At 36.8% G+C, this 15136-nt stretch overlaps 1 protein-coding gene across 1 annotated transcript; it reads right to left on the bottom strand.

The window, feature by feature from the left end:
• Window positions 1-3268: 3268 nt before the first annotated feature.
• c1qtnf6a (C1q and TNF related 6a) lies at window positions 3269-12725 on the bottom strand. Its single transcript, XM_055194639.2, has 3 exons — window positions 12601-12725; window positions 7443-7625; window positions 3269-6032 (listed from the first exon to the last, which is right to left on the bottom strand). The coding sequence occupies exons 2-3, from the start codon at window positions 7615-7617 to the stop codon at window positions 5485-5487; spliced, it is 723 nt and encodes a 240-aa protein (XP_055050614.2). The 5' UTR covers window positions 7618-7625; window positions 12601-12725; the 3' UTR covers window positions 3269-5484.
• Window positions 12726-15136: the final 2411 nt, after the last annotated feature.

Raw genomic sequence — 15136 nt, 5'->3', positions numbered from 1 at the left:
TAAAATGTAATAATTGATTCATTTCTATTTGTTGTGATAAATGGTTTCTGCAATATCCTCTTTTACCAATAGAGGGGAGAAGAGCACCAATAAAACTCACTGGTGGACAAAATAGAGGTAGCAATCATGAGGTAGCTTATTTCTTAAAAAAAAAATATTTTAATTAATTGCGTAAATTTGCTCATTTACATATATAAATAACATTTGGGCTCCTAAGCAGAATTTAGCTCACAGGAAGAACCAATCTCTCCAACGGTAACTTTAAATAACTCATATTAAGACTATGAATCAGAAAATTCAACACATCATTACATAAAACACAGTACTGTAAAATATAATACACTTAAACAATTAGATTTAGAAATTAATATACTAAAGTAAAAAACAGCATGTAAACCTCTTATAGACTCGCCTCTTTATTTATTCAATAGGCTATCAGTCTCCAGACGCAGAGCTTTAGAGTTCTGTTTATAAAAATTAGGAAATGCAGTTTGGTTGTAGTTTGATGTATATAAATTATATAAGATCGCATATATAGGCATTTCTCAGATTAAAGGGCCATGGCACAAGACTTTTTTTAAGATGTCAAATAAATCTTTGGTGTCCCCAGAGCACATATGTGAAGTTTTACTTCAAAATACCATACAAATAATTTATTATAGCATGCTAAAATTGCCACTTTGTAGGTGTGTGCAAAAATGTGCCTTTATGGGTGTGTCCTTTAACATGCAAATGAGCTGATGAAATTCAATCACTGATCACAATGATGGTGGTTTGTTGCAACTCAATTGTGCTTTTCTCTGCACTAAATGGCAGTGCTGTGGTTGGATAGTGCAGATTAAGGGGTGGTATTATTATAATAAGAGCTCCTTATGACATCATAAGGAAAGCCAAATTTCAACAATCTATTTTTTCATGTGCTTGCAGAGGATGGTTTACCAAAACGAAGTTACTGGGTTGATCTTTTTCACATTTTTTAGGTTGATAGAAGCACTGGGGACCCAATTATAGCACTTAAACATGGAAAAAGTCAGATTTTCATGCCATGGCCCCTTTAAGGGCCAAATTGGGTTGCTGCAATTTAAAAAATTAAAATTCCAAATTTGACTAATTGGTATACATCAAATTATCCGTCCTTAAATCAGGAGCGACATTATGAGCTTGGTTGAGACCATAAGATAAGGGAATTTATGATTTTTTGCCATTTGTAAATGTGTCTTTACCATCACATCATCGAATATATGTAAAAAATAAAACCTAAATGATAAATCAGTGCTTTTAAAACATTTTGTGCTTTCGCATGTAATCTAATTTATCTTGTACTTAATGAGATGTTTACTTGCAAGATGAATTATAGTCATTTACGTATCTAAATTTCTGATTCATCAATCTACACTGGCTTGGAATATAAACTTATTTTAAGTGAATGCCATATATCAAAACTTTTTGATACATTGTCAGAAATGTATAATTGTAGGATGCTTTTGTTATTTATACATAATTTAAATGTATTGTGCTGGTAATGACTGTGCTGGTAATGACATTTTTGTCAAAAAACTTGTCCTACTAGCTAAGATGATGACTAAACAAGAGTAGCTATAGATTTCTACATGTAATGTACACCATTTTAACTATTAAAGTGATTTAAAAAATGTTTAAAAATACAGAAATACAACACATATGGTAATGACGCATATGAATAAAGAGTAGATTTACTTACTTTTCTGGACATAAAGGCATCAGTATTGCAGCTTGAAATTCATGTGATCCACTATATGTCATTAGGTTACCATGGCTACAAAATAAACTTTTGATAAAAAAAACTGTGGGAAAGTCCCTTTATGCAGAGTATGTTGGTAATGACAGCTAAACCATGGGACAGGTAGAACTTAAGCAAAATACAAGTACAACATGCGTATATATGCTTAATCTATGCATGTAGTTTATTTGTTCAAGCAACATTTAATTCATATGCATTTTTTTATTAATTTGTGATAAATAATGTTTGAGATATGGCACGACATGTGAAAACTCTGGTGAAGGACAACCCCAAAACACCAATATTGTAAGCGCAGCCATGTTTATACTAATTAATGGTGCTAAAATTTATTAGATTTGATTAGTTTTTAAAAGAATTACACACTGGGGACATAAATAGGCCCGAATTCTGGGAAATACCCATATACAGAATTGTAAGTTTATATTAAACGATCTATTAAGCACGGGCTGTGCTTGTACTGCATGCAATTAACACATCAAATTTTGGCGGTTTTTCGGCGTCATCATCGTCAGCTCATTTCGTTCGCGCGTTAAGGAATGACATCATCACATACAAATATCAACATGGAGTGGATAACGTTATAAAAAGTTCTCTTCGAGACGCGCCGTTTTTATCTATCTAAGGTAAGTACAATTTAATATGCTACAGACGTTTATTGCTATTTGATATGTAACGTTATTGTTTTATTTTTGTTGTTAGTGGAATTGAAGTCTTTATGAAGTGTAGCAGGTTCTGGTGTAACGTTAGTTGTGGCCTGGACAACCTTGTGTTTTAGTAGTGTACGTCATTCTTTTTTAGTTAGTATCCTGCTAAATGAATGTTTTTGTAAGTAATGTTACTATAAGGGGCGGTTTCCCGGACAGGGTTTAGATTAATTTAGGACAAGGCCTTAATTATATTAGGACGTTTTAACAAACATACCTACTGGGTCGAGGATAAGCCCTAGGGAAACTGCTCCATAATGGTTTAACTTTAATTTTAAAATATAAAATATTTCAATATTTAATCAAATGATAAATGCAACAGCAAAGATGAGAAGTGAAGAACAACAAACTTTTGACTGTGACCTAAGCATTATATCCTAAGACGCAATTTTTTTTTTAGACTTTTAGCCTTACGGACATATACATAACAATCCACATACATAAAAGAGCCCCCCCCCATCCTAATTTACTTTTTCCTACATTAGTTCTCTAATATTTTTACCTGAGGGAATGATAAAGAACACGCCGGAAGTGCCGCAGGAGTTTATTTTTGGCACGCTAGCCATTGAGTGTACATTGGTTGTACAGTCATTATTGTGGTGCATTATGGAATTAAATAAGTCCACTTTTTAATTTCGGACACTACTACAAATTGCTGTCCCCTTCAAATATTGCACAACTTAGTGAGCTATTTTGTACACTAGATGCATTTGAATTTGTGAATCGTGAGTATTTTGGATTTTGGAAAAACAAGTTGCGAAGTCAACAGTAACGAATATTAACATACTGTGGCATTAAAAACAATTATTTATTTCCATAAGACATAACACATACAGTACATAAACAAAAAGCACCATGTATAGATTTCCTTTAGATATTAATTTAGAAACAAAATACAAGTAAATCATTGCACTCAAGTCTGTAACTTTAAGCACCTGATGTCAATAATAATTATAAACATTGGATCAGTGGTGGCCATAGACTTCCTTTTCGAAGGCGCATGATGCGAAGCTCGTCACAACATGTATGTAGCCCGTCTCTTTTATCATAAACTCTTTCAACGTGTGTGCAAGTATTTTGACAAGACGCATGAAACACGTATTTTGAATTTGCACCCTTTGGAAATGAAGTCACCGGCCGCCACAGCATTGGATGTTTAGCACCTGATTTCCTTGTTAAAAAGTTCTGTAACATTTATTGTTACATTTTATTAAGCACCATTTCTTAACTAGATCAATTATACCAACACTACCATCAGCCCCTTGTGATTTCAAGACATAAACGTCGCTTTCCTCTTCCTCTTTATTACCATCATCTAAGTCTCTCTCAAGTGGGCTTTTCTCAACCGAAATAGTAAAACCACATACATCCTGTTTAACACAACAAAATGTTCTCATGTGTCCAATAAAAAAGACCCACATGCACTGCATGCAGATCTTAGGAGGACACAGACTCTGATAAGTAATATGTTAGTGTCATTTGTGCTACATACTTGAATGATACTTTAAATCATGTGCCATCTTAAGGGGATGTGTGCTAGACACAAGGAACCAACATAAAAATGAGGAAGGTAAAAAAAGAAATATCAAAGTAAGAAGAGTATTGGGTGTGGGCCCTGATGTAGCAACCACCCCGAAAACCCTAATAACTACATAGCAATGCACTTAGTATACTTTAAAGCCGAATTATTTTTTACACATATGCGAAGGTCCGCGTACTGTACGCGCACCACCGATTTTTATAACCTGTGTACATTGTACACTTAGGTCACGCATGTCCCTATAGGAGAATGTAGTATGTAGCCTTGAGAGGATGCACTGCATTTTGTTGCAATGTAAAAAAAACTATACTTTGCAGTAAGGCTGTGCAAAAATATAGATACAGCTAACTATCGTGATCATTTTTTCCACGATAGTGTATCGATATTTCAATCTCTACTATCTGTATCAAATGACCTCCTCCGCCGTTGCTATAGTTGTCGCTGTCCAGTTGTCTGTCATATACGGCCTATGTCTCAGAAGTTAGCGGGAGTGAAAAAATGGCAAAAAATTTAAAAACACCTTCAGCTTTCGTGTGGACGCACTTTGACTTTAAAAAAATAGTAAAACAAAAATCAGCTCTATTTTTTACATTTTTGATAAAAAAAGAAAAAGCATTGCAATGTATCGCAGCATGCAACGTATTGTACCGTGATATGTATCGTACCGTGAGGCCCTTGCCAATACCCAGCCCTACTTTTCAAGGATATGGGTTCGACCCTGTGCGTACACCCCAGGTTGGAAAAATGTCCATATCATACCCAACCATGCATGGGTTGAAAACAAACCATAATTTGAAGTGTAACCACTTAGCAAGCACCCACAACATCCCTTCAATTGCCAAGAAACACTAACAGCAGAGAAAATGAAAATATCTAATATTTGATTCGCTGACGCTACAGATATTAAATCTCAGAAAGGTGAACCGGTTCAAATACTTCATGATGATATTTGCATGTGCCATAAGTCGCCTGGTAATGTTTGTCAAAGGTCGAAGGGGCCAGTAAAGGTGCTGTCCAAATAGTCGCTCACACTATGTAAACATAACATAAATGACTAACATAATTCAGCCAAACCCCTTTCCTGACACAAACCATAGGTCCAGCTATTCGGTCTGACCTGAAAAAGTTCAAGTCTAAACACAAAAGCCTGTTGGCTAGTACTGGTAAATAAAAGGAATTAAAGATTGCAATGCATTGTGTGACTGTATTGCATTAGCAGTGCAAAAGGTAATGGGTTCAATTCCCAGGAAAAACACATACTGATAAGATGTCAGATTGAATTGCATTGTAAATCAAGCATTTGACAAATGCATAAATGCACTGAAATGTAATATAAAATGTTGGGATGATTAGAAACATCATAAAAATATATATAGTAAGGTCATCCTTTTAATTTGTATCGCTTGACTGCTACTTTCATAAACCTGTCCATTTGTCATACTTTCCAACCATTCGTCATCTCACTCCGTCTCTGGTTTGATGAGGTATCCATTAAAGGTAATGTAAATGTCTACGTCGTCGCTGTATATCGCGTTCTCACGCTCGCGTTTGTAAAGGCGGACCCAAACCTCGTCGGCCTCCTTCAGAAGTAGCATCACGCTCTGACTCTGCATGATGGATCGGTCGCTCGGCTGAGCGTAAACGATCGCCTTCTCGCTCTCGTTCTGCATGATGTGAAGATACGTCTCCTTAAAGTTCCACGTGTGGATGTTCACGTTAAAGTAGTAGATACCTGGTATGTGGCAAAGAAACTTCCCAGAAAACATGTCAAAGTGTTCGGGGATGTTTACGAAGATGGTGTCGAAAATCAGGGCCTGGTAGTTATCCACGCTATGAAGGGACTTCCGTCGGCCCACCGAGAAAGCTGAATGCTGGGACTTGCAAGAGTCACCCGGAGCTCCGGCTTGTCCCTTGGCTCCTTTGGGACCTTCCGCACCCCGTGGTCCTGGGGATCCCTCGATCCCAAGCTTTCCAGGAGTTCCCCTTTCTCCACGGTCACCCTTGTCACCTTGGGAAAAAGAAAAACAGGGTAGATACAACAACTTTCTACTTGTAAACATCTGGCTGGCTCCTTAGAAAAAAATGTTAAATGCATGTAAAAACATGTCCCATTTTACATCTTCGCTGCTCTACTATAAGTGATCATGTCTGTGAAAACCTAATTAAAGTAATTTCTACATAAAATCGTCCTATATAATGTAAGGAACATATTTAACCTTGTGCTCCTAATCTTATTATTAGATTACATTTTGTTGTATAACATATAGTGTGCATATTGCTTTATATAAACATGTTGATACTTTAACAAACATTTTAACATACTAACATACGATTCTCTTCAAAAAATTGTTCCACTACCATGACTGTAGGTTTCCTGAAAGAGAAAACCGACCGTTGAACTTTATGACTCTTTTGTTTAATGTCCTCTGTGGCAATGCAACACAAAACTTCTGCTAGGCTAAAAAAAGCTCTCAAAACCTCAAATAACCGCTTCTAAAAAGTCCCAAGAAAGTTTTTTTTCTCTTTTGCCTGTCTGGGTCAGCATGCAATTTCGGGCACTGGCTCAGACCTCAAAATTTCCACAAGCTGCATTTCCTGCATGCGTGCATGCAACAAACACATGCATAAGCAACCCTGCTCAACTTTTTCCCGCCACATCAGCACCTTTCCTGCCAGGTCTCTTAGTTCCTGTTGGCCAAATTGGTCTCCAATGAAGCAAAGTTTCCTAAGCTAAGAGGTTAACTGGGGCTTTCAAAGGGATAAACACAGATGGAAATACAATCAAAGAGTATTATTCAGCCCCTGCTGAATCACAACAATGCCTTCTTGGACACTTTGTCTTGCTTTATTCGACTTTGAAACATGTTGTAATGTGTGATGTTAAGCATCTGCAGATGATTTTGATGGTTTAAACAAAGCTAAGGTTGGTGGGAGCCAAGTCTTCGGTTGGAATGGGAATTGTGTGCAAAAGTCAGTGCTGACATAGAGGATTTCTTCATCTTGTATAAATGTGACTATCTTGCATGCTAACTTATATTTATGCATTTGGCAGATGCTTTTATCCAAAGCGGCTTATAGTGCATTCGAACCCATGACATTTTGCGCTGCTAACGCAATGTTATACCACTAAGAGGGCCACTGTCCTGCAGAGTTTAGCTCCAACCCTAATCAAACACACCTGAATGTAACTTCCAAGTCATGCTGAAGCCTTTGATTGGGATTTTCGGATGTGTTTGGGGGTTGGAGCTGGACTTTGCAGGACGGTGGCCCTCCAGGACCAGGAATGCTCACCACTGCACTAAGCTACATATAGAAGCAAAATTTACCAACTACTTTTTGGTTTAGTCTTTTTGTTTGAGCCACAAGACCCAACCAATCGGTCATTGAATGAATGCATGAATGAATTCTGGTGGGATACCTTTGAGAATGGTCATGTTGATGAACGTGCGGACCTCCGGGATTGCAGGCATGCCTTGTCTTAGTGTTGCAGCGTCATCTAGTGGTGGGAGGTGATCGCAGCATCGACGACACGGTGGTTGAGGTACGGAGACAACCAGATGTAAAAACAGACAGACGAGCCCATATCCAAACATAGTGGAACCTGAAGAAAAAGTATAGATTTGCAGCCTGTAAAAATATGTGGGGTGGTAATGACTCCCTAAAATAACTTTCCACCGTTATTTTTTAAGGTAATATGAGATTGTGAAAGCACAGTGAATTTAAAAAATGGGATAATTAAAGGGACACTCCACCTTTTTGAAAATATGCTCATTTTCCAGCTCCCCTAGAGTTAAACATTTGATTTTTACCGTTTTGGAATCCATTGAGCCGATCTCCGGGTCTGGAGGTACCACTTTTAGCATAGCTTAGCATAATCCATTGAATCTGATTAGACCATTAGCATCACGCTAAAAAATAACCAAAGAGTTTTGATATTTTTCCTATTTAAAACTTGACTCTTCTGTATTTACATTGTGTACTAAGACAGACGGAAAATTAAAAGTTGCGATTTTCTAGGTCGATATGGCTAGGAACTATACTCTCATTCTGGCGTAATAATCGAGGACTTTGCTGATGTAACATGGCTGCAGCAGGCGCAGTGATTTAACGCAGCAGCCAAAAATGGTTCCCTTGGTAATTTTCAATAGCAGGGGATTATTTTCGGGCACTGCGTAATATTATTGTACCTGCATCAGCCATAGTACGGCAGCAAAGTTCCTTGATTATTACGCCAGAATGAGAGTATAGTTCCTAGACATATTGGCCTAGAAAATCACAACTTTTAATTTTCCGTCGGTCTTAGTACACAATGTAACTACAGAAGAGTCAAATTTTAAATAGGAAAAATATCAAAACACTTTGGTTATTTTAAGCGCGATGCTAATTGTTTAATCAGATTTAATGGATTATGCTAAGCTATGCTAAAAGTGGTACTTCCAGACCCGGAGATCAGCTCAATGGATTTCAAAACGGTAAAAATCTAATGTTTAACTCTAGGGTAGGGCTGCACGATTCGTGCTAAAATGTGAATTACGATTTTTCTCCATGGGAATTGAGATCCCGATTCTCTCAAAAGATTCTCATATTTTCAACAAAAAAACATTTATTGCACTCAAGTAACAAAAATGTGCTACACCGGACTTTCAGTTATAATAAAGTGTCTTCAAAGTCTCTTTTCCTTATTTTAGAAGATGAGTAACTTAAAATTGTTATCTGTTAAACATAAACAATAGAATGTTGACACTAATAAATAAAAGTAATTGTACAAAAAAGCACAGTTGTTATTTATTTTAATCAAACTGGTCAACCTCAAAACTTTAAAAACACGAAACCTTTAAAGAACTAAACGATATTAACAATAATAAAGTTGATTATTATTCTTAGTTAATCGTAAATTGTTGTAATACGTTTATAACTTGCGAATGTAACGCTCAGTTAAGTTAAACCAGGCTCGAGGACGTATGCAGCCTGCATATGCGACCTACGGAGGCTGCAGCTTTCCGATTGAGAAACGTTTAGAGGTAACTTATTTCCTTGCCCTTTTTTTGAACCAATATTGTTGCATTGTCACTCCGTCGCCACTAGGGTGGCCATTCGTGCCAGTTCCGCCGGACATGTCCCGAACATGTTTTCGGGTTCGTTCTCCGGAAGTCGCGTTGCTCGACCGCATACGTCATCACATTTCAGTTAAAATACATTAGAAAATTAAGATCTATTTCTTTTAAGACATACAATCATTGTAGTTTCATTCTTACCTTGAAATGTAACGGTTGCTTTTCTTAAATCAAACCCTAAATATTAAAATTTTATGACGTAGGCGCTCGACCAACGCAACTTCCGGAGAACGAACCCGAAAACATGTTCGGGACGTGTCCGGCGGAACTGGCAAGAATGGCCACCCTAGTCGCCACCAGGATTTTCCGCAATGGCGCACGTTTTTTCCTCTCATTTGTTTAAAAATTGCCACTTCAAATACATCAAGTAAATCGATGTGTTTAGGTTTGCCGCTTTGTTACACGTCACGCGAGTGACATCCAAACACCGCAAATGAGGAAAAGAGAGGAGAGAAACGATTGGGTCTGATTGGTGAATAAATGGGGTTTGGTTTTACACAGCGTGAGTGTAAGGAAGTTCAACTGACAAAACATCTGGATTGTTGTAATGTAAATACGTGAACGCAGTATCTGAATACTGGGAAATACTGGACATGCAAGAGAATCGTCGTCATTTACAAAAAGGACCGCGTGTATGTATGAATCGAGATCGTGATTCTTTTTCAATTAATTGTGCCGCCTACTCTAGGGGAGCTGGAAAATGAGCATATTTTCAATATGCTCCCTTTAATAATCCCATTTATAAAATTCCCTGTGCTTTTGCAATCTCGTATTACCAAAAGAAATAACGGTGGAAAGTTATTTTAGGGAGTCATTACACCCCCAAGACCCCCCCACACACACACACAAAAAATTAGCATATTTTCAAAAAAAGTGGAGTGTCCCTTTACAGTAGACAGGATTAGGTAATAAATATAGTTAATGCAAATAAATGGAGTAAGATAAAAACACTATTTTATATTAAGCACACTGAAAAGACTGAGAGAAAGAGAGGGGGAAGGCAGAGGGAGAGAATAAAAAAAGGGAAGCAGAGAGAGAGGGGGAGGGCAAGGGAGGGGGTGAGAAGAGGGTGGAAGGCAGTTTGACAAATTTTAGCCCCCTTCAGGTCATACATTAATGTTTCTGTTGGTCTGTGTCCAACCTGAACACAGTTTAATCTGTCTGACTCCCACATCAGAAGTCATCTGCTAATTCTCCAAATGTATCAACACACATCCGAGATACATGCATACAATTGTTCATTTTAGTGAAAACAATTTCTACCACTGCTGACACTAAATATAAACAAGATCCATTATGCTGATATAAAAACAGCATTCGATTATGCCGAATAGAAATAGTATATTAAAAATGGGTTTCATCTGTTTAGAGCGATAGCAACATCAGGAATGAATAAAGTTCTGCTTTCTGCCTTTAGCGTTCCAAAACTGGGTCCATTAAAATACAAGAGGCTGCTAAAATCCATTATGAAATGCATATTGTAATGTTCACCATTATGCATGGGCCAATATTATATTTTGGTAGTATGATAACATTAAAGATACCATGGATTTATGGTGTTGCGGTATTGCCATTTCAACCCTAAAATGCCAAGATTATCTCAAATGTCTGCGTGTACAAATAACTTTACAACTGGACACATTTTATTTTTAAGTAACGTGCATGCATATATGCCATGTGCAAATAAAGCATTTAAATTATAATATTCTTTTTAAAAAATATTTTTGCAATAAATTTTAAATATAAACATCAAATCAATTACATGACTTCATGATTTAATAATTTTGTGTAAACACAGCTTATATATTGGAAATCGGATCACAGAATTTTGTGTATTTTTGAAATCTTGGTATACCTGGATAACCAAGTCTCTGAAGTCAGACTGAGTCTCTGAGTAAACATCTTAGTCCAAATCTGAGTTTCCTGGTGCTCAGTGAAGAAAGAGTTTTGATAGCTCATCATTTCATGTAGTTTATGAAACTTTGGGTTTTACATGATCTCACTGTAACCCAGATAAGAAGATCTGAAGGCTCTCATACACCTCCCTACTGGCCTATAATTTAACCCAGTGGGTTTTTATGATGTGCCTGCAGTAAATTTTATACAAGCCTCTATAAGTCTCTAAACAAGCATCATATTATAACAGGTCGCTGGGTCTGACATGTTGAGACACATAATAAAATTGAAGGTTTTGATACTACCCGCATAACAAATGTAGAAAAATCTAGACACGTCAAAAGAGAACAGAAGGATACAAAGTCTGAGATCACTAGTCAAAGCGTTCTTGTATAGACGGTTTTAGCAGTAACAACATAAACAAGCGGCTTTCGTGGTCAACACGTAACTTCCTGGAAACTCTGTTAGTAAGAATAAATAACAACAAAGTACTTTAAACGTAGTTTATTTATATAACAAGCAAAATAAACAACACGTAGATACCTAGGAAACCAAAACATTTGTTATTTTCGACAAGGTATTTGTTCAAGAGTTCAGTTTAGCAACTAGTCAGACCATTTAAAAAACTGTAAGCGGAAGTAGAGTTCAGACCAGACGCTTATCGCATCACCTCACGTGCGTCCGATGAAACTTATTTTTAACCAAACATTTTTTATTTTGAATTCTTTTAGCATTACAAAGAAAGGTTAAATTGAAGTATAACCGTATTAACTACATCTCCTCATGTCAGTACAGGATTTGTACAAACTTCACATGTTTGTACAAATCCTGTTGATCCACGTTATCCCAACATGATTCATTAATAATGTTTGAAAATCATCTTGTGTGCTTTAAGAAAAATCTGACTTATTGGACAAATGAGTTAATGCTGGGTTGTTTTTAACCCAGGGCTGGGTCACTATTGGACAGAACACACCCCTGGGCCAAAATCACCCAACTGATGGTTTATTGTCAATCAACCATGTTGAAACAACTCAGCATTTGGGTTAAAACAACCCAGCAGTTGGGTCAGTTTAACCCAGCAGTGTGCTCCGTCCGACAGTGACCCAGCCCTGGGTTAAAAACAACCCAGCATTTTTTACTAACCAAAAATAATATCCAGTAGGAGCAACATCAAAACAAAACAAATCTGAAAAGTTTAAATAATATCAAACATGAAAAACCAATACAATAGCATGAAGTCACACATTAAACAGTTTACAATAAAAGATGCATTACAGGCGTAGAGCTATTATACATCTGTAGCGGATCTCAGCTGTCGCAAAGCATGAACGCTTTGCAGATGTTCACATCTGTATCTGTCCATCTGCCTACAATCTGCCAACAAACCCTAAACACACGTGTGAGAACTTCCTGCTGCAAGATCTCAAAATCTTCATATGATGTTAAACTGAACTCCCTTAAATAACAAATGATGAAAGCACAATAAAAGTTTTATCTCTTTTTTGCTTGTGTGAATGCGTGTGTGCGTGTGCGTTTGTGTGCATGTGTTCTGGCAAAACTTACAATGGTCCCTGATGCAGCTGCAGAAGGTCGGCGAGTTGAGAAGAGAGAGCAAGAGAAAGAAAATAAGAAAGTTTCTTACTTTGCTTTTTCCTCTCCCTCCCTCTCTTGCCCGCCCATTCCCTCGTATAATTCTCTCTCTCACTGCCTCTCTCCTATCACATTCCCAAACATAAAGAGTCACTATGTCTTTAAAAATTTTAATTAAACAAAGCTTTTTAAATGTATATGGATGTCAAATCCAGGCTAAAGTCTAAATATGAGATTTGGAGCATTAAAGTTTGATTTCAAAAGCAGAGGCAGTTTTGTCCAGATACATTTATTGTTATGCGGTTTGAAAATCTCTTCACATCCTGATAGCAGTCACTAAGTAAAGTGGTCTTCACGTTTTTATATATATATATATATATGTGTGTGTGTGTGTGTGTTTGTGTGTGTGTCTGTGTTTGTTCAGACTGCCCCGAGGCTTGAAAGGTTTAAGATCCAAATGCAGGTTTTATTAGGAGGACAATCCAAAACATACATCCAACAAGACAGGCATAAGGTCATACACAGTAAATCTGTCCAAAACACCTGCAGACCAGTGGCGGCTCGTGACTGCTCATCCGATGGGCGCAAATTCAAAATAAGTGTTCAGAGTTTCATGTGTGGTGCTTGCGTTTTCAAAATATGTGTTTGTTGCGTCATGTGAACCATGTGCATCACGTGAGGGACCATTGTATATATATATATATATATATATATATATATATATATATATATATATATATATATATATATATATATATATATTAGGGCTGCACGATTTGGGTAATTTTTCCCATTGCGGTTATTGATGCTAATATTGCGATGTGCGATTGCGATTATACTAAATGGTATCATGAGTCAACTTGATGGGTTTTAAGGAAAATCCACACACAGTTTAGCCAAATTGTGTATTTGTAAAACTAGAAATGTTTTCGTATTGCCACGTGATGTAGCAACTGCTCAGTGTCAGTAATCCTAAATCCAAAATACCGCCATTCAACAGACATGGAGGTTTTTTTAGCTACCAGATCACTGTCAACCTCCTCTGCATCCATCTTCGCTCTGGTATAAGTAACGACGCACACCACACATGTGTATGCCACACGTGCACTGCCTTTTTTGTTCGGTTTTCTTTCTTTTTTTAAACAGCAAGGAAAATCATCAAACTGTTATCAGAAAGTTTGTGTTAACAAGTCCACACATTTATTTATTTAATATAATTGCAACATTTTGCTGTCATATAATCGCACAGGCGGACATCGCGATTGCGATGCGATTAATTGTGCAGCACTAATATATATATATATATATATATATATATATATATATATATATATATATATATATATATATATATATATATATATATATATATATATATACATATATCTCTGGGGAAGGTGTAGGATCATGCATTTGTTTTGCAGGGTTCCCGCGAAAGACTACTTTAGGACTGTTGCCGCTGTAGTTTTTTCCATGTGTTAAATCAGTTACCTGTCCATTAGCTATCAATCTTAGGGTAAGATGATTTTCTTTATGAAAAAGTTCCCATATTATGTGTTATGGAGGATGTGTGGTTTTGGAAAGCTCTCTGCCTTTAAAACCTAAAAGTTAACTCAACTCAAACCATTTAAGGAAACCGGTTGCATTAAACCATTTAAGTTTTAAAAACGACACATTTATAGCGAAAAAGCAAATACTTTAAAAAGTAAGCAATTAATTTCATATGCTCATGTCTCCACCTAGTGCGTAAGATGTAATAATATTTGTATAAAACGAAAACAATACTCAATACATAGAGTAGTTTAATATGCTTATAATGGTTTGTTCAAATAACTTACAATGTTTTGAATGATACTGCTGCTGTCGGATTGCGTGAAGCTTGACGTGTCGCTATAAATAAGTTCATTAAAAATTGCAGTTTAAAAAACCTCAGACTAGAGGGACAGTTGTGACATTTTAAACCAGCCCATGAAAACTTAAAAACACCAAAAGTCTCTGTAAATTTCATGTACAAACACTCGACTGACTTTCCCATTGTAAAGATATTGGTATGTCTCTGTGCTTTTATATTTGCGCATTGAAGACCCGTCACCTCCGATCAACAACACGAAATAATTGAATATATCTTCATATATCACGCCATTTCTTCATTTCATCCTCACACTGGTTCATACATGGCAGGTGTAGTAAATATTAACTGTTTAAATCATGTTTTATGCGTGCTCCCACTACACTGTTTTCTACCGGCTGGATATTGAACCTGAAGTCTCGCACAGGAAGAAAAATACGTCACATCACTTCTGCGTTTTGAGAAAAAGGTGGAGACTGTTTCATCTGACGCACGCGCATTCTCACGGTTATGCGCCTGGATTGAAGTTAACTTCCGGTCTCTGTTTGTTTATCGGTCTGGCTAGTTGCTAAACTCACCTCTGGAACAAATACCTTGTCGAAAATAAAAATATATCTGTTTTACAAGACGATGGGAGACAGTGAGCATGGATTACCGCTG

The sequence above is a fragment of the Misgurnus anguillicaudatus genome, chromosome 19, assembly GCF_027580225.2.
Source record: "Misgurnus anguillicaudatus chromosome 19, ASM2758022v2, whole genome shotgun sequence".
NCBI lineage: Eukaryota > Metazoa > Chordata > Actinopteri > Cypriniformes > Cobitidae > Misgurnus > Misgurnus anguillicaudatus.
Note: the sequence above shows the minus strand (reverse complement) of the source record. Positions and strands in the feature narration are given on the sequence as shown.

Excerpts from the sequence above, each read along its gene's own strand:
- c1qtnf6a (XM_055194639.2), bottom strand. The coding sequence starts at position 7,617 with ATGTTTGGATATGGGCTCGTCTGTCTGTTTTTACATCTGGTTGTCTCC. Across the intron at positions 6,033-7,442 it reads CAACATGACCATTCTCAAAG|GTGACAAGGGTGACCGTGGA; the intron begins GTATCCCACCAG and ends CTTTTTCCCAAG.